This window comes from Polistes dominula, unplaced genomic scaffold, assembly GCF_049000335.1.
Source record: "Polistes dominula isolate Pdom_NZ unplaced genomic scaffold, Pdom_raw_medaka contig_24, whole genome shotgun sequence".
Taxonomy (NCBI): Eukaryota; Metazoa; Arthropoda; class Insecta; order Hymenoptera; family Vespidae; genus Polistes; species Polistes dominula.
In genome coordinates, this window is record NW_028301150.1 from 8488471 (window position 1) to 8508328 (window position 19858).

Sequence of the window (19858 nt, forward strand, 5' to 3'; positions counted from 1 at the left end):
GTCGCTCGTGCTCGCACATTGGAGACCATGGAAGCCTCATCCACGCCAGCTCAATCCAATGTGCAGAAAGGGGCTATGACTACTCGGGCAAGCTCGCATCAGGCATCTCAGCAGCCTCCAGCCAGCTCAACAAGGTCGGTCACTCACCAGACGTCTCATCCAGCTCAGTCCCGGACAGGATATCCGTGTGACTGTTGTGGGCAAGATCACTACATCGCGATCTGCCCAAGAATGCGAGGCTACTCGGTCAGCCAAAGGGTGAGGTTGATCAAAGAGAGGAGCCTATGCTGCAATTGCCTAGGCAGGCACAGTCTGAGGAAGTGCAACAGCCGACGGCATTGCAAGACGTGCAACGACTTTCATCATACCTTGTTGCATAGTGCTGACCTCTCAACCATCTTCGGTCCACCAAGAGATGGGGCTCAGACCGCTCTTGAGGTGCCGGATGCACCCGCTCCCTCAGAAAAGTCTTCTCAAGCATGAAGCTCAGGGCAGCTCGTTGAGAGTTGCGATCACCCTATGTCTAGCTCAGACCATCTCAGTCATCTCACATTGCTGGCCACAGCGACAGCGATAGTCGTCTCAGCAACAACATCAGTTCAAGTTCGTTTGCTCATTGACCCTGGATCAGAAATCTCGTTCGTCTCAGAAAGGCTCACCCAGCAGCTCAAGCTTGAACGAAGGCACTCAAGGCTGGACGTTTATGGTGTCGGCGGAAAACGGACTTCTCAAACAAGAGGAATAAGATACAACAGGAACCCGAATGGCCTCACCTGACGGGTCTGAATCTCGCTGATCCAGAGTTTCTCGTTCCAAGGGCAGTAGAGGTTATAGTCGGAGCAGACTTCTACGGCCAATTCATCAGGCCTAACATTATTAGGCACTCAGAAAGATCTCCCATTGCTCAGTTGTCCATCTTTGGGTGGCTGGTAATTGGCCCAATTCAGGCACCGGTCACACTTGCAAGGACGACTCATCATGGCAGCTCTCAGGCATCAAACTCATCCTTGCAAGAGTTGTTGACACGGTTTTGGGTCCAAGAAGAACCTCCATCATCGGACAACTCACCGCTCACTCCTGAGGAGCAGGAGTGTGAGCTCCACTTCAAGACCACTCATTCAAGGGACTCGACAGGGCGCTACATCGTCAGGATACCGCTCAAGTCGCCCCCAACAGTCCTGGGAGATTCTTATCAGACAGCTCATCGATCGCTCCAACGAATTCTCAGACGACTTGGCAGAGACACTCAGTACGACCAACTGTATACTCAGTTCATGCGAGAGTATGAACAAGCTCAACACATGCTCAAGCTCGATGACAGCTCAGTTGGTAGAAGGCCACACTATTATTTGCCTCATCATGGGGTGCTCAAGCCAGACAGCTCAACCACGAAGCTCAGAGTTGTTTTCAACGGTTCAAGCGCCAGCTCCACTGGTCACTCGCTCAATGACATCATGCACGCTGGTCCTAATTTGATGCTCAACATCTTCGACTTGCTCATTTGGATACGCCAACTCAAGTATCTGTTTGCGACTGACATCACAAAGATGTACCGGCAAATCAAGATACACCCAGATGACCAGGATCTTCAACGCATCGTGTGGGTGAACGAACAGCATGTAGAATCTCATTTTCAGCTCACCACAGTAACCTATGGAACTAAGTCAGCACCGTTCCTAGCTGTAAGAACGCTGCTTCAGCTCGCTGAAAATGAAGACTCCCATTATCCTCTTGCTGTGAAACCGATCACTCACGGGCGTTACGTTGATGACATCTTCGGAGGATCCGATACAGTGGAACAGCTCGTGGAGACTGCTCACCAACTCATACGGCTCTGCCATGCGGGCGGATTCCCGCTGGCCAAGTGGCACTCTACTTCTCAGCAACTGTTGAGAGAGGTCTCGTCTGAGCTTGGCGAGACCTCAGGCATCTCATTCGATGACTGTGATACCAAAATCCTTGGTATTCGATGGTCACCTCAACAGGATGTGTTCGACTTCTCAACAATCTCGTCTTCTCCCTCCAAACGATTCTCAAACGTCTCGTCCTCTCAGAAGTAGCACAAATATTTGATCCATTAGGCTTCGCCTCTCCAGTCATAATAAAAGCTAAGATCTTTCTTCAGGCTCTCTGGTTGCACAATCTCGACTAGGACGACTCACTCTCGGAACAGCTCATTTCCCAATGGCTCAGCATCAGACAAGATCTCATTAGTCTGGCCAGACTCTCCATCCCACGTTGGTTTAACACGCTCTCTAATTCAGCTGTTGAACTACATGGCTTCTCTGATGCATCGCAATTCGCAATCGCAGCTGTTGTGTATCTCGTTGTCAACTCGCCGTCCACTGGCGCCAAGGTCTCTCTCATTTGCTCAAGGACAAAGGTCTCCCCGCTCAAGCGGCTAACCATCCCGAAGTTAGAACTCTCAGCAGCGCTGCTACTCTCCGCGCTCATGAATCATGTTTGCGCTACTCTAAACATGAACATAACTAAGACAAATTTGTGGACGGACTCTCAAGTAACACTCATATGGATCAAGGCTCATCCATCAAGATGGAAGGATTACGTACGCAACCGCGTAATCAAAATTCAAGAACTCTCAAGGAACGCTCATTGGAGGTATGTGCCAGGCACATCAAACCCAGCTGACTGTGCATCGCGTGGGATATCCACAGATCAGCTGGAAAAGCACACTCTATGGTGGACGGGACCACCATAGATCACTCAATCAATGGCATCATGGCCGGCTCAGGTCGATACAGCTCCTGATGACTCATGTGCACAAGAAGCTCGTGCTCGTGTCGCACATCACGCGGTACGATCTTCTCCGAGTTATCATTGGGATTTCATTCATCGGTTCTCGACGCTCAATAGGTTGCTCCGAGTTACAGCTCTCTGCAGTAGATTTATTAAGAGGCTCTCAGGAGAGCTTGACTCGATACCAGCAGCCTATATCTCAGTCCAAGGAATGGAAGACTCACGACTCTTTTGGGTCAAGGCTACTCAATCAGCGTACTATTCAGAAGAAATCTCAGTGCTCTCAAGACAATCTCAACTGCCAAGCTCGCACCCACTCTCTAGGCTTACCGCATTCATTGATGCCGGCGGTGTGCTCAGGGTGGGCGGTCGTCTTTTAAGGTCCAAACTCATGTACGAGGCTAAACATCTAGCGATTCTCCCTCGTAACTCCAGGTTCTCAGAACTCGTCATCGCCCATGCTCATAAGAAAACGATACATGGAGGCACTCAGTCGACTCTGGCACTCATCAGACAACTCTACTGGATCATCGGAGGAAGAGCTCCAGTGAAGTCATATGTTCTCAGGTGTGTGTTGTGTGCTCGTTATAGGGGGATCCGTGCTCAGCAACTGATGGGCCAACTACCTCTGGCGCGAGTCACTTCATCACGCCCGTTCTCTCACACAGGCATTGACTACGCTGGACCGCTCAGGCTCAAGACGTGGAAAGGACGTGGCTCCAAGACTCACAAGGGTTGGATCTGTGTATTTGTCTGTCTATCAACTTCGGCAGCTCATCTCGATGTCGTTTCAGACTACTCAGCCGAGGGCTTCATTGCAACTTACAGACGCTTCACCTCAAGGCGGGGTGTCCCGTCAGACCTCTACGCTGATTGTGGCACCAACTTCTTGGGCGCTGAAGTTAAGCTCATGCAATGTTTCTCAGAAAGCTCTTCAGGACGTCGAGAAATCTCTTCTGTGCTAGCTCAGGACAAAACACAGTGGCATTTCAACCCGCCTGCAGCCCCCCACATGGGTGGGAAATGGGAAGCAGTAGTCAAGTCTCTGAAGGTTCATCTCAGAAGATCTGTCGGAGACACACTGCTCACGTATGAGGAGACTTCCACACTCCTCGCTCAAATTGAAGCCATTCTCAATTCCAGACCACTCGAACCGCTCAGCGATGATCCAGAAGATACCTCAGTGCTCACACCAGGGCACTTTCTCATTGGAACGGTACTCAACGCTGTTCCTGAAGGCTCAATATTAGACATCTCAGCAAGTCGGCTCTCCAGATGGCAGTTCATCCAGCAACGAGTTTAACAGTTCTGGCGCATGTGGTCAACTTAGTATTTACAACAGTTACAAGCCATCTCAAAGTGGCATCACGCTCACAACCAGATTCAGGTAGGTTCACTCGTTCTCCTTACTGATGAGCGTTTGCCTCCAGGAAAATGGCCCATGGCTAGGGTGCTCAAGTTGCTGCCAGGGGAGGATGGACTCACCAGGGTGGTATCACTGAAGACGGCTACCACAACACTCACCAGGCCGATCACCAAGCTCGCAGTCCTCCCAGTAGCCCCTCAGAAGACAGCATAACTCATCATCAACTTCGTTGCTGATGGCGGGCGGAAATGTTTGGGATTTCTAATGCCCAATCAGAACTCGCGATAGTTGTCGCTCAATGCAGACTCGCCATAACTCATTACGGCGGTTGAAGAATCATCTTGACGCCGGCTTGTCAGTCAGTCATCTCTTTGCCATCACATATACAAGTCGTGTCTTCTCATTACATTCTAAAATGTCATCATTAGTTCTCTACATCTCGTTCCAACTACACGTGTCACAGAAAAATATAAAAAACTACGATGCGAAGGATTTTCCTATTAAAATTAAGAGCTCATATTTGGTGAGAATTTTTTTTAGGTGTCTAGCAATCCATTTTTCCGTAGATCTTGTAAAGAAAAAATAATTAATTTTTTTGATCCGCTCTAATATATATATATATATATATATATATAAAAACGGTGACGGTAAGTCACCTTATAAGTATATATTTTCAGTGCATTGAATAAATATGTCTAATGGTTATTGTACCACCGGTGGTACACGTGGCACGGAACGTGTTAATTATAATTTATATTAATAATTTATGTTATAATTCATTATTTAATATTATTTATTAATTATAATTAATAATATTTAATAATTATAATTAATAATATTGTTAATTATATATGGATTAGTAATATAATGGAAATTAGCACAAGTTCGCATGGCTCAGTGAGGCAAATTACCATCCAGTAGCAATGTTCATCCAATAATCGTATGTTCCTAAATTCAAATCCCGGAGAGTAAAAAAAATTAAACGTCATATACTAGTAAGAAATTCGGCAACAACTAGGCATCTTTATGACATTTTCATTTTGATGTAATTGTGTTCACTGGGTAATAGCAAATTGTGATATAGTAAATAAGCGAAATTGTTTTTGAATTTTGCATCTAGTTTTAGTAAACCTTAAAACTTGTCTATTATGCGATCAAGCTATCAATAAAAGTCTTTTATATGCAAAAATTGCACTTATTTTCCAACATATTGTTTTTAATTTTACCGATTTTAAATCACAGGAACATTTTTGTAGTAAAGATACGAGAATTCACTAACATATAAGTATCAGTATTCTGTAGACCCACAAGTTTCTCTATTATGCAGTAAAGCTTCAAAGAAGCTTTGGATAGCTAAAAAAAGTACCAATTTTTTTTACTTTTTTGCTTGTGATTTTATCGATTTTAAGTCATAGGAATTTTTGTATAGTAGAGAAACGAGAATTTTCCAAATTATTAGAATTAGAGTTCTGTAGACCCTCAGAACTAACAACTATGCAGTAAAGCTACAAAGAATCTTTGGATAGCTGAGAAAAGTAAAAATTTTGTTTAACATTTAAGGTGTTTTTGAAGTGAAAACTTCTTTAGTATTGGAGTGATCTGAAAAGTAAATAAACGGAAACAGAGCTATGAAACGGCTGCTATACTAAATAATGAGAGAAAAAGAGACAAACATATAGGATTAAGCCTGCGAGACAATGAGACGGAATATAGCTATACAATTTTTTCTATTTTAGATCTCTTCTTTATGCTATGCTTCATAGTTATCGCTCCTGGTTGTATATGTGTGTGTTTGTGTGCGACTGCACACTACAAAGCGTGGACACGTATTCTTTCGATACTCGAAATGTTTGTAGGTACGAGCGATAGAAGGGTAGAAGAAAAAACAGAGATAAGCACGTAGGTATGCGACAAAAGTATAAGCTCCAAACGAACTGAAGGTCGAAATAAAGAAAGAAGATGCGTGGTCTGTTTATATTTTACCAAACGTGTCATTTCTTTTTTATTTAAAAAAAGTTTCTATTTTATTGAAAAATTATTTTTAAATTATTTATTTCGCAAATATTATAATTAACAATTATGAAATATATAGAATATAATAATTGTATTGTCTGCAATATTTTACAAAAAAATGAAATGATTATCGATAAATCAGAGAAAAAAAATTAAACAACATTGTAGAATACTTTTCTTATAAATATCCAAAGACATTTTTTTAATTATAATGTTTGCGTATTTAGAAAATTTATACTAATTTTCCAATAAAATAGAAAAATTTTTAAATAGAAGAAACTAGACACGTGACAAAAACATAAAACCTTATTTACTTTATATTTCCAATAAAAATACAATAATATAACTTATTTTACCAATGTAGCAAAAAATTATAGAAAATAAATTTTTTATAAAAAAGGTTTAATATTATAAAATAAAACAACGGAAATGATAAATAGATATTAAGATCGTTGTAATTCAAAATCCGATGAAACGAAAAAAATACGACCACAATTGTTCCCTTCTTTAACAGCATCCACAGTTATTAGTTGCAACACAAAAAGAAATACTTGTGTATGCTAACCCATGATAAAGATATCTCACATTCACAGAAAGTGTGAAAAGTGTAAGAGAAAAAAAATTCATCTACCTGAGTTTCAAAAAAATATATATTATATTTACTTGGATTAGGATGGCGTATCTTTCTATCGACAAATATTCTACAATTTTCGTCTCTATCTTTGGCTATCGCATTCAGCATTCCATCTTGATGGCTAGAATTTTGAAAATATTAGTTTTTGTCAGCTACCTACACTCCAAGGTCGGTTCCATATCATAAGAAAAGAATTATAAAAAACAGAGAAGGTCTGTTGAAATTCGATCTACATTTATTGTCTTTATTATGGATGCGATAATATTCATGCCTATAGTTTTTTTTTTCAACGTGTCATATCTTTTCTATTTAAAAATGTTTCTATTTTATTGAAAAATTATTTTTAAATTATTTATTTAGCAAATATTATAATAAATAATTATGAAGTACATAGAATATATAATAATTGTATTGTCTGAAATATTTAAAAAAAAAAAAAAGGATTACCAGATACATCAGAGAAAAAGAATTAGAGAATACTGTGGAATAAATGAGGAGCAGCAAACAAATTCCATTCAAAGGCAAGTAAAATACTGTTATATTTTTATTTTGCTTCTTTATAAAATATATTTGATGCATAAGACAAAATATGTCTATTAAATTTGATTTTTATATGTTTTTATGAAAAATATCCAAAGAGAAGTAGTGACCCATGCATATATGAAAATTATATTATAAATTGTGATATTGGCGAATTTAAGAAACTTATAGTAATTTTTCAATAAAATAAAAACATTCTTAAGATGTTGAACGCCCAGCGTGAATCGGTAGAGCTTACCACGGAGCTGAAATTTGAGACTCGTAGTGTACACAGTTCGATAAGCTGAGAGAGCGATACGATTCAAAGCATTTTTTAGATTTCTGTTGTTCAAATCTTTATTTAGACAGATTAGTTTGTGGTCCAAAGAATGAGGACGAGATATGTTATAAATAATAAGGGTCTCGAAGTGTGGTAGGTTATAGAGTTGAAAAAACACATCTTCTTTCTTTATTTCGACCTTCAGTTCGTTTGGAGCTTATACTTTTGTCGCATACCTACGTGCTTATCTCTGTTTTTTCTTCTACCCTTCTATCGCTCGTACCTACAAACATTTCGAGTATCGAAAGAATACGTGTCCACGCTTTGTAGTGTGCAGTCGCACACAAACACACACATATACAACCAGGAGCGATAACTATGAAGCATAGCATAAAGAAGAGATCTAAAATAGAAAAAATTGTATAGCTATATTCCGTCTCATTGTCTCGCAGGCTTAATCCTATATGTTTGTCTCTTTTTCTCTCATTATTTAGTATAGCAGCCGTTTCATAGCTCTGTTTCCGTTTATTTACTTTTCAGATCACTCCAATACTAAAGAAGTTTTCACTTCAAAAACACCTTAAATGTTAAACAAAATTTTTACTTTTCTCAGCTATCCAAAGATTCTTTGTAGCTTTACTGCATAGTTGTTAGTTCTGAGGGTCTACAGAACTCTAATTCTAATAATTTGGAAAATTCTCGTTTCTCTACTATACAAAAATTCCTATGACTTAAAATCGATAAAATCACAAGCAAAAAAGTAAAAAAAATTGGTACTTTTTTTAGCTATCCAAAGCTTCTTTGAAGCTTTACTGCATAATAGAGAAACTTGTGGGTCTACAGAATACTGATACTTATATGTTAGTGAATTCTCGTATCTTTACTACAAAAATGTTCCTGTGATTTAAAATCGGTAAAATTAAAAACAATATGTTGGAAAATAAGTGCAATTTTTGCATATAAAAGACTTTTATTGATAGCTTGATCGCATAATAGACAAGTTTTAAGGTTTACTAAAACTAGATGCAAAATTCAAAAACAATTTCGCTTATTTACTATATCACAATTTGCTATTACCCAGTGAACACAATTACATCAAAATGAAAATGTCATAAAGATGCCTAGTTGTTGCCGAATTTCTTACTAGTATATGACGTTTAATTTTTTTTTACTCTCCGGGATTTGAATTTAGGAACATACGATTATTGGATGAACATTGCTACTGGATGGTAATTTGCCTCACTGAGCCATGCGAACTTGTGCTAATTTCCATTATATTACTAATCCATATATAATTAACAATATTATTAATTATAATTATTAAATATTATTAATTATAATTAATAAATAATATTAAATAATGAATTATAACATAAATTATTAATATAAATTATAATTAACACGTTCCGTGCCACGTGTACCACCGGTGGTACAATAACCATTAGACATATTTATTCAATGCACTGAAAATATATACTTATAAGGTGACTTACCGTCACCGTTTTTATATATATATATATATATATATATTAGAGCGGATCAAAAAAATTAATTATTTTTTCTTTACAAGATCTACGGAAAAATGGATTGCTAGACACCTAAAAAAATTCTCACCAAATATGAGCTCTTAATTTTAATAGGAAAATCCTTCGCATCGTAGTTTTTTATATTTTTCTGTGACACGTGTAGTTGGAACGAGATGTAGAGAACTAATGATGACATTTTAGAATGTAATGAGAAGACACGACTTGTATATGTGATGGCAAAGAGATGACTGACTGACAAGCCGGCGTCAAGATGATTCTTCAACCGCCGTAATGAGTTATGGCGAGTCTGCATTGAGCGACAACTATCGCGAGTTCTGATTGGGCATTAGAAATCCCAAACATTTCCGCCCGCCATCAGCAACGAAGTTGATGATGAGTTATGCTGTCTTCTGAGGGGCTACTGGGAGGACTGCGAGCTTGGTGATCGGCCTGGTGAGTGTTGTGGTAGCCGTCTTCAGTGATACCACCCTGGTGAGTCCATCCTCCCCTGGCAGCAACTTGAGCACCCTAGCCATGGGCCATTTTCCTGGAGGCAAACGCTCATCAGTAAGGAGAACGAGTGAACCTACCTGAATCTGGTTGTGAGCGTGATGCCACTTTGAGATGGCTTGTAACTGTTGTAAATACTAAGTTGACCACATGCGCCAGAACTGTTAAACTCGTTGCTGGATGAACTGCCATCTGGAGAGCCGACTTGCTGAGATGTCTAATATTGAGCCTTCAGGAACAGCGTTGAGTACCGTTCCAATGAGAAAGTGCCCTGGTGTGAGCACTGAGGTATCTTCTGGATCATCGCTGAGCGGTTCGAGTGGTCTGGAATTGAGAATGGCTTCAATTTGAGCGAGGAGTGTGGAAGTCTCCTCATACGTGAGCAGTGTGTCTCCGACAGATCTTCTGAGATGAACCTTCAGAGACTTGACTACTGCTTCCCATTTCCCACCCATGTGGGGGGCTGCAGGCGGGTTGAAATGCCACTGTGTTTTGTCCTGAGCTAGCACAGAAGAGATTTCTCGACGTCCTGAAGAGCTTTCTGAGAAACATTGCATGAGCTTAACTTCAGCGCCCAAGAAGTTGGTGCCACAATCAGCGTAGAGGTCTGACGGGACACCCCGCCTTGAGGTGAAGCGTCTGTAAGTTGCAATGAAGCCCTCGGCTGAGTAGTCTGAAACGACATCGAGATGAGCTGCCGAAGTTGATAGACAGACAAATACACAGATCCAACCCTTGTGAGTCTTGGAGCCACGTCCTTTCCACGTCTTGAGCCTGAGCGGTCCAGCGTAGTCAATGCCTGTGTGAGAGAACGGGCGTGATGAAGTGACTCGCGCCAGAGGTAGTTGGCCCATCAGTTGCTGAGCACGGATCCCCCTATAACGAGCACACAACACACACCTGAGAACATATGACTTCACTGGAGCTCTTCCTCCGATGATCCAGTAGAGTTGTCTGATGAGTGCCAGAGTCGACTGAGTGCCTCCATGTATCGTTTTCTTATGAGCATGGGCGATGACGAGTTCTGAGAACCTGGAGTTACGAGGGAGAATCGCTAGATGTTTAGCCTCGTACATGAGTTTGGACCTTAAAAGACGACCGCCCACCCTGAGCACACCGCCGGCATCAATGAATGCGGTAAGCCTAGAGAGTGGGTGCGAGCTTGGCAGTTGAGATTGTCTTGAGAGCACTGAGATTTCTTCTGAATAGTACGCTGATTGAGTAGCCTTGACCCAAAAGAGTCGTGAGTCTTCCATTCCTTGGACTGAGATATAGGCTGCTGGTATCGAGTCAAGCTCTCCTGAGAGCCTCTTAATAAATCTACTGCAGAGAGCTGTAACTCGGAGCAACCTATTGAGCGTCGAGAACCGATGAATGAAATCCCAATGATAACTCGGAGAAGATCGTACCGCGTGATGTGCGACACGAGCACGAGCTTCTTGTGCACATGAGTCATCAGGAGCTGTATCGACCTGAGCCGGCCATGATGCCATTGATTGAGTGATCTATGGTGGTCCCGTCCACCATAGAGTGTGCTTTTCCAGCTGATCTGTGGATATCCCACGCGATGCACAGTCAGCTGGGTTTGATGTGCCTGGCACATACCTCCAATGAGCGTTCCTTGAGAGTTCTTGAATTTTGATTACGCGGTTGCGTACGTAATCCTTCCATCTTGATGGATGAGCCTTGATCCATATGAGTGTTACTTGAGAGTCCGTCCACAAATTTGTCTTAGTTATGTTCATGTTTAGAGTAGCGCAAACATGATTCATGAGCGCGGAGAGTAGCAGCGCTGCTGAGAGTTCTAACTTCGGGATGGTTAGCCGCTTGAGCGGGGAGACCTTTGTCCTTGAGCAAATGAGAGAGACCTTGGCGCCAGTGGACGGCGAGTTGACAACGAGATACACAACAGCTGCGATTGCGAATTGCGATGCATCAGAGAAGCCATGTAGTTCAACAGCTGAATTAGAGAGCGTGTTAAACCAACGTGGGATGGAGAGTCTGGCCAGACTAATGAGATCTTGTCTGATGCTGAGCCATTGGGAAATGAGCTGTTCCGAGAGTGAGTCGTCCTAGTCGAGATTGTGCAACCAGAGAGCCTGAAGAAAGATCTTAGCTTTTATTATGACTGGAGAGGCGAAGCCTAATGGATCAAATATTTGTGCTACTTCTGAGAGGACGAGACGTTTGAGAATCGTTTGGAGGGAGAAGACGAGATTGTTGAGAAGTCGAACACATCCTGTTGAGGTGACCATCGAATACCAAGGATTTTGGTATCACAGTCATCGAATGAGATGCCTGAGGTCTCGCCAAGCTCAGACGAGACCTCTCTCAACAGTTGCTGAGAAGTAGAGTGCCACTTGGCCAGCGGGAATCCGCCCGCATGGCAGAGCCGTATGAGTTGGTGAGCAGTCTCCACGAGCTGTTCCACTGTATCGGATCCTCCGAAGATGTCATCAACGTAACGCCCGTGAGTGATCGGTTTCACAGCAAGAGGATAATGGGAGTCTTCATTTTCAGCGAGCTGAAGCAGCGTTCTTACAGCTAGGAACGGTGCTGACTTAGTTCCATAGGTTACTGTGGTGAGCTGAAAATGAGATTCTACATGCTGTTCGTTCACCCACACGATGCGTTGAAGATCCTAGTCATCTGGGTGTATCTTGATTTGCCGGTACATCTTTGTGATGTCAGTCGCAAACAGATACTTGAGTTGGCGTATCCAAATGAGCAAGTCGAAGATGTTGAGCATCAAATTAGGACCAGCGTGCATGATGTCATTGAGCGAGTGACCAGTGGAGCTGGCGCTTGAACCGTTGAAAACAACTCTGAGCTTCGTGGTTGAGCTGTCTGGCTTGAGCACCCCATGATGAGGCAAATAATAGTGTGGCCTTCTACCAACTGAGCTGTCATCGAGCTTGAGCATGTGTTGAGCTTGTTCATACTCTCGCATGAACTGAGTATACAGTTGGTCGTACTGAGTGTCTCTGCCAAGTCGTCTGAGAATTCGTTGGAGCGATCGATGAGCTGTCTGATAAGAATCTCCCAGGACTGTTGGGGGCGACTTGAGCGGTATCCTGACGATGTAGCGCCCTGTCGAGTCCCTTGAATGAGTGGTCTTGAAGTGGAGCTCACACTCCTGCTCCTCAGGAGTGAGCGGTGAGTTGTCCGATGATGGAGGTTCTTCTTGGACCCAAAACCGTGTCAACAACTCTTGCAAGGATGAGTTTGATGCCTGAGAGCTGCCATGATGAGTCGTCCTTGCAAGTGTGACCGGTGCCTGAATTGGGCCAATTACCAGCCACCCAAAGATGGACAACTGAGCAATGGGAGATCTTTCTGAGTGCCTAATAATGTTAGGCCTGATGAATTGGCCGTAGAAGTCTGCTCCGACTATAACCTCTACTGCCCTTGGAACGAGAAACTCTGGATCAGCGAGATTCAGACCCGTCAGGTGAGGCCATTCGGGTTCCTGTTGTATCTTATTCCTCTTGTTTGAGAAGTCCGTTTTCCGCCGACACCATAAACGTCCAGCCTTGAGTGCCTTCGTTCAAGCTTGAGCTGCTGGGTGAGCCTTTCTGAGACGAACGAGATTTCTGATCCAGGGTCAATGAGCAAACGAACTTGAACTGATGTTGTTGCTGAGACGACTATCGCTGTCGCTGTGGCCAGCAATGTGAGATGACTGAGATGGTCTGAGCTAGACATAGGGTGATCGCAACTCTCAACGAGCTGCCCTGAGCTTCATGCTTGAGAAGACTTTTCTGAGGGAGCGGGTGCATCCGGCACCTCAAGAGCGGTCTGAGCCCCATCTCTTGGTGGACCGAAGATGGTTGAGAGGTCAGCACTATGCAACAAGGTATGATGAAAGTCGTTGCACGTCTTGCAATGCCGTCGGCTGTTGCACTTCCTCAGACTGTGCCTGCCTAGGCAATTGCAGCATAGGCTCCTCTCTTTGATCAACCTCACCCTTTGGCTGACCGAGTAGCCTCGCATTCTTGGGCAGATCGCGATGTAGTGATCTTGCCCACAACAGTCACACGGATATCCTGTCCGGGACTGAGCTGGATGAGACGTCTGGTGAGTGACCGACCTTGTTGAGCTGGCTGGAGGCTGCTGAGATGCCTGATGCGAGCTTGCCCGAGTAGTCATAGCCCCTTTCTGCACATTGGATTGAGCTGGCGTGGATGAGGCTTCCATGGTCTCCAATGTGCGAGCACGAGCGACCAGAAATTCAGTGAGCTGGCTGAGTGTCGGAAATTCATCGGTAGAGGCAAGAGATGTCTCCCACCTCTCGCGAGTGTCTCGATCGAGCAGTCCAGTGAGGAGAGTGACCATGAGGCAATCGTTATTGCTCTCCACTGTGAGTGTTCTGAGTGCCACGAGTGGTCTCATTAATGATGTTAACCATTTTTGTCAGCGAGGTGGCTTGGCGCTTCTGCATCGGTTTGAGGTTGAGTAGCCTTTCTACATGGGATTTTATTATGAGACGTTTGTTCTCAAACCGTGAGATGAGCAGTGTCCACGCCGATTCATATGAGGAGTCGTCTGGAGTGATGTTCGCGATGAGCTCGTAAGCCTCACCTTGCATCGCTGACTTAAGATACTGGAATTTCTCCAGATCACTGAGGTCTGAGCGGTCTCCGATGACTGAGCTGAACATGGCCTTGAAGTCAGGCCATTTCCGGCATTCGCCACTGAACGTACGCACTGTTAGTTAAGGAAGCCGGGAGCGAGTACGAGCACCAGCCTCAGGTGGAGGAGCTGGTTGAGCTGTCTGCGTGAGTTGTTCTCTGAGTCGACCAAGCAATCTTTTTGTTTTCAGCATCAGCTTCGACTCGGTGATGCTGACCATCTCAGTGAGGTATGGATGTCCCATTTGGCTGGGAGGCCAATTGCAAACAAGCTAAGCGTGCTCGAGTCGAAAGGTCTTATGCAGCTCCTCAAGCTGCTCGAGCATCATGTTCACTTCTGTCAAGGTGATCCCCTCGGAGGGCTCACCGATCTGACTGAGTATATCCTCCATAGTTACAATAAGCTCATTCTGAGCCTGCACGCGCAGTGTCAGTTCACTACTGAGTGGTACCGGAGATTGGCTCCTGGTCCGGGGACCTTGGCCATGAGCAGACGTGGATGGTACCGCCAAGCTGGTAGGTTGAGCTGGCTGAGCGGTTCTTGGTCATCATGACTGCCTGATGCCTTGGCTTTTTGATCTTCTTCACGCACAAGCACCATCGTGATGATTAATCGAGATGTCTGTATTGAGTGCCACTGATTGATAAGATCACAAATGAGAGTCACTGTTAATAAGTAGTGCCAATGAGAAGACAATGTCGCGAAAGATAACTGCACTGTTTGGTAAACACCGCGAACGAGATGACAATACCCCACGCTACACAGGGGTGAGAGAGGGGGAACTGTTCGCGGGTCGCGCGAAGCGAGTGAGACGACACGTTCTCGCGAGAGAGATGGCTATATCCCCCCTACTCTAGAGTGAGAGAGGGGGGCGGCTCACACGTCACACTAACGCGAGCGATACGGCACTACCAGTGCTGTCAGACAGTGCTGTCAGATCGTGGGTAAATCTTACCCTCTCCCTGTGCCACTGGGATTGCACACAATGAAAGTTTTCCATGTCCGTGTGTTTGGGATGTCGAAAGAAGCCGAGTGTAACCGAAGTTGGCGGTTGGCCACGAAGTGGCACACTATGAAAGCGACTCGTGTCCATGTGTTCGGACGACACGAGTCGCTTTCATAGTGTGTCACTCCGGCGTGCTCGCCAACTTCGGTTACACTCGGCTTCTTTCGACATCCCAAACACACGGACATGGAAAACTTTCATTGTGTGCAATCCCAGTGGCACAGGGAGAGGGTAAGATTTACCCACGATCTGACAGCACTGCTGTCAGACAGTGCTGTCAGATCGTGGGTAAATCTTACCCTCTCCCTGTGCCACTGGGATTGCACTCAATGAAAGTAATAAGAGAAGGCGTGACACGGCACTACGTCACGCGTAAGAACACTACTTGAGCTGGCACTATTTTCACAAGACAAAGAAACTGAGATGACGAAATGAACCGCACACAATGAACTTCACTAATTTTTATAAATCTGCACTGCAAATGCTCGATCTGGCTCGAAGGACCAAATGTTGAGGAATTGAGTAGGCTTATTGAGAAGAACGTCGAGCATTTGCTGTGAGTGGTCACATTTATTAAAATTCGTACGTGTACACCGCGTGTCGGTTGAGATTCAAATGAGAAGCCGTTGAGCGAACCACGTTCCGAGCTTTACAGAGAAAATATAACAATGAGCAGACTAGAGACGGCCTGATTATATTAATCAGATAAGATCCGAACGATGAAGATTATATTAATCCCACCGAACTTGTACTTTTTGAGAAGACGTATAGCAAAGTTGAGAAGACACGTGTAGTGGGAACGAGATGTAGAGAACTAATGATGACATTTTAGAATTTAATGAGAAGACACGACTTGTATATGTGATGGCAAAGAGATGACTGACCAGTGATCCCAGAAACTTTTGCCTGTCTGATCGACACAGTGCCGTAATATTATCGTACGCGCAGGAAAATTATCGTACGCACAGAAGAATCAGCTCCAATTTTCAGAAATTCAGATTGTAGGATTGATTTTAGGAGATTTTAGGATTTTGAACATTCAAAAAACAGAAAAAATGTATATCTTAGCAAACTTGATGACCTTTTTTTTTAGGTCTTCGGTTCGTTGTAATCCGGCTTTTTTCGTACTTTTGTCTTTTTGTCTTCTTTTTGTCCTTTTTTCCTGACTATCTCACTATTGTAGGGCTATCTATGTGGCTAAGAAATGACTGTAGCCAAGCAAAAAAAATCAGCATCGCTTTTTCTAACTTTTCGAAACATAAATAACTGAGTGCGCTAGGGTGCGCTGCAACCGAATCGCGTAACAAAAACAAAATCAAGATACAGTAAAACCTCTTTTTGTGCGGTCTTTTTTTATGCGATTTTATTTTTGTGCGGTTTGTTTTGTGCGATTTTATTTTTGTCCGATTTTTTTCGTGCGGTTTTTTTTATTTGGTATATGAATCTCAGCGATGTTGGCGCCAGTTTAATGTTTCCTATCAGTGTACATATACATGTTGTGGACGAACCCTGACTACGGGGACTTCTTGACGACAATGCAGATAAAATATATGCAGGGATCCAGATTTCTAAAAAATTAGAAACGCATTTTCTTAAAATAGACACTAATGCCGAAAGAAGCTTGAAATTCCAAAAAGAGCTAAGATCATTCATGTCTCGCTATCGTGATGCTTACAAGCAACTGACCAATCGACCGTTGTCACAAAAACTGATAACTGACTTTATGGTGTCGAAAAATAAATCAATTGAAATCGTATCTTCAAGCGACGAAAGCGATTTTGAACCAATTCATCGCAAGAAGATGCGCGTTTTGGATTACGACGAGTAGCAGTGAATTATTTAATGTGCATTTTGAAAGCTTCTCCATGTATATGTACGATGAAAAATTAAAATTTATAAAATATTTCCAGGTCTAATTTAATTATTTAATTGGTTTGAAAGCATTTTTTTATCTATTTCGTAAATAATTGATGTATTTTCTAAGTGCGACTTTTTTTATGCGGTCCCTGTCCGCCGCATAAAAAAAATTTTAGATGATATATCGTACAAAGTTGTTTATTACATGTAAATATTTATAAAAATTCCGAATATTTTTTTGTACGATTTCTTTTATGCGGTCCCTATCCACCGCACAAAAAGAGGTTTTACTGTATATCGAAAATTATATTTAAATATCGAATAATCGTAAATTATCGTACAAGTTGAATTTTGGATCGTACAAGGCTTTAAATTATGTGACGCGTACGATAATTATCGTACGAATGGGATCACTGTGACTGACTGACAAGCCGGCGTCAAGATGATTCTTCAACCGCCGTAATGAGTTATGGCGAGTCTGCATTGAGCGACAACTGTTGCGAGTTCTGATTGGGCATTAGAAATCCCAAACAGATAAATTTTTTTTACTATTTTCTATTTTGTGTTGAGTATATAATACGTCTGTACGAACATTAGCTTTTATATCAATTATAAATCGGTTATTTCGTTCACGTTAATGTACTTTGATTTTTGTGTATATATACTCTAATATTTTGTACGATGTAATTTTTCTTTCCTTTCATTATTATTATTATTGTCGTGAAAATAATACTGTGTTTCCTATGAACGACCATCGATATTTGCATTTATTAGAGTGGCTAATATAGAGCATTAGGAGTTTATTGTCGTTCATGAAGGGATCTGTATTACTGACAGTGTCGGCCATTAGCCAGGTTAGTCGATAAGTAAGCGGCGGTAATATCGACATTGTGTTCTTCCAGTACTAACTTATCGGTCGACGTTATAGTGGAATGATTGAATCAAATTTATTATTTTAACGTGCATTACATATTCACACGTTACTTTACTTTATATCATATTTCTTACCCATAGTCTGTATAAAATATCTGCACGTGCATTTTTGCTGACAGTGCGGTTCCCAGGATTCGCACTTGATAACATTCCAATGTAAATGAAACTTATTTCTTTTCGGAGAATTCGCGCTTGATAGTAATTAATATTTATTCAGTTCCGAGAATTGTGATTGTCAGCGAATTCTTCTCCTTGACTTGGGTCTCACGGTTTAGAAGTCAGTAGTGGGGGAAACGTTTTTGCGTAAGTGGGAGGTACTCCCACTCTTCCGAGGCGGACGCTTCTTGGGATGCTGCGTTCATCCATGCAGTCAGTCTACCATATATGAGCATTGAGTACGTGTCAGAACTTGTATAAGTTCCTCCGAAATAGTCTACCTTGTGTTATCATTAACCCTTTCGCTACTACGAGCGACTATAGTCGCTTTCCATGTGATGCCGCTGAGATACTACGAGCGGCTATAGTCGCTCCCGCTAAAGATGTCGCGTAATTGTATATATGATAAGCGCCTGCAGTTGCTATGCACAGAGTATCTCACTCTAGACATGCCGCGTGAGTCTTTCGTTTTGCATCATTTGTTTTTTACGGGCTTCAATAATAAACCAAATGCCTCGATCATAAGTCTTACGACACCGGCTCGAACGTTGCGTGCACCGTGCACTGTTTCGGTGTAGCGCGCCGTACTGCGGGAGTACCGCGGCGGAGATCCGCCCCGTAGCTAAAGGGTTAAGTACGCGCCTAAAATAGTCTGGAATTGCTTAAGTTCCTCCGAAATAGTCTACATCGCATTATCATTAAGTACGTGTCTGAACTTGTATAGTCTACCTTATATTGTCAAATAGTCTACATTGAATAATCATTAAGTACGCGTCTAAAATTGTTTAAGTTCGTAATATATTGCATTAATTTGTCTAAGTGTGTCTAAGTTTTTCGAGTATAATCTAAATTCTGGTATGATAATCTACCACATATTCTCTAAATAATTTTTCCTAAATATCACATCATATTATTTTTCGTATCAATTGTGTTCAACGATTTGCTTATATTTTCAATTTTTATCAATTGCGTTTTTGTGAAACGATATCTTTGTATTTTAAATTTTTATCAATTGTGTTTTGTGAAACGATTTGTTATTGTGTAATCTGTTGAAAGTCTAAATTTATTTTTAAAATATACTTTATTGTGTTCAACTTAGTGGTTGTGATTTTAACCTGTTTTAACCGTTTGCGTACCAGAGGGTTTTGAAAAAACACGATCGACAAACGCCAAGGAGCGCGATCGCGCTCCTTCTATTATGTGTCGAAAAAAGCCGAAGAGCGCGATAGCGCTTGTCACAATGCGGTAAATAATCGGGCCACGCTTCTCGTGTTTGTTTTTTCTATTTCTATACCATCATTCTTTATGCAAGCGGCAGAAAGAACGGAGTGTTATAAAAGAGTAGTGTTATAAAAGTGCGATCATCATAACCGTGTCTTTGTAGAAATTATTAGACGAAATAAAGCAGAAGGTAAGTGTGGTGTTAGCTGAGGTTCATTGAGTAATTTTTAAAATTAATTTATTTTAACCCTAAGGAGCTATAATGAGCCGGAAAACTAAAATTACAAGCATACACGAAAATCCAAGTTACCCATGTGACACCGATGATTCTGACATCATTCCTGTTAGGAAGAGCAAGAAACGTATATTCAGTAGCTCGGGGAGTGATAACGATTTTTCGACACACGATAATTCATCTGCAGAGGACTTGCTCAGAAAACCCGAAGAA

The 19858-nt window shown here is 42.3% G+C and overlaps 4 protein-coding genes across 4 annotated transcripts; 2 read left to right on the forward strand and 2 right to left on the reverse strand.

Annotated features, from left to right (window-relative positions):
- The first annotated feature begins 1272 nt into the window (after positions 1-1272).
- On the forward strand, positions 1273-2408 carry LOC149030867 (uncharacterized). Its single transcript, XM_089177630.1, has 2 exons — positions 1273-2056; positions 2126-2408. Exons 1-2 carry the CDS (start codon positions 1275-1277, stop codon positions 2403-2405), a joined length of 1062 nt encoding a protein of 353 aa, XP_089033756.1. The 5' UTR covers positions 1273-1274; the 3' UTR covers positions 2406-2408.
- Positions 2409-2731: 323 nt separating this feature from the next.
- Positions 2732-4060, forward strand: LOC149030868 (uncharacterized). Its single transcript, XM_089177610.1, has one exon. It carries the CDS (start codon positions 2732-2734, stop codon positions 4058-4060), a length of 1329 nt encoding a protein of 442 aa, XP_089033736.1.
- A 4459-nt stretch (positions 4061-8519) lies between these two features.
- LOC107072770 (uncharacterized) lies at positions 8520-12240 on the reverse strand. The gene is made up of 2 exons (XM_015332962.2): positions 11774-12240; positions 8520-11704 (listed from the first exon to the last, which is right to left on the reverse strand). Exon 2 carries the CDS (start codon positions 11096-11098, stop codon positions 9770-9772), a length of 1329 nt encoding a protein of 442 aa, XP_015188448.2. The 5' UTR covers positions 11099-11704; positions 11774-12240; the 3' UTR covers positions 8520-9769.
- Positions 11770-13310, reverse strand: LOC107072761 (uncharacterized). Its single transcript, XM_089177611.1, has 3 exons — positions 13227-13310; positions 12301-13092; positions 11770-12192 (listed from the first exon to the last, which is right to left on the reverse strand). The coding sequence occupies exons 1-3, from the start codon at positions 13308-13310 to the stop codon at positions 11770-11772; spliced, it is 1299 nt and encodes a 432-aa protein (XP_089033737.1).
- Between the last annotated feature and the right edge of the window lie 6548 nt (positions 13311-19858).

Excerpts from the sequence above, each read along its gene's own strand:
- LOC149030867 (XM_089177630.1), top strand. The coding sequence starts at position 1,275 with ATGCGAGAGTATGAACAAGCTCAACACATGCTCAAGCTCGATGACAGC. Across the intron at positions 2,057-2,125 it reads AACGTCTCGTCCTCTCAGAA|GCTCTCTGGTTGCACAATCT; the intron begins GTAGCACAAATA and ends ATCTTTCTTCAG.
- LOC149030868 (XM_089177610.1), top strand. The coding sequence starts at position 2,732 with ATGGCATCATGGCCGGCTCAGGTCGATACAGCTCCTGATGACTCATGT.
- LOC107072770 (XM_015332962.2), bottom strand. The coding sequence starts at position 11,098 with ATGGCATCATGGCCGGCTCAGGTCGATACAGCTCCTGATGACTCATGT.
- LOC107072761 (XM_089177611.1), bottom strand. The coding sequence starts at position 13,310 with ATGTCTAGCTCAGACCATCTCAGTCATCTCACATTGCTGGCCACAGCG. Across the intron at positions 13,093-13,226 it reads CAGCAACAACATCAGTTCAA|AGGAATAAGATACAACAGGA; the intron begins GTTCGTTTGCTC and ends TTCTCAAACAAG. Across the intron at positions 12,193-12,300 it reads GCCAACTCAAGTATCTGTTT|CTCACCACAGTAACCTATGG; the intron begins GCGACTGACATC and ends TCTCATTTTCAG.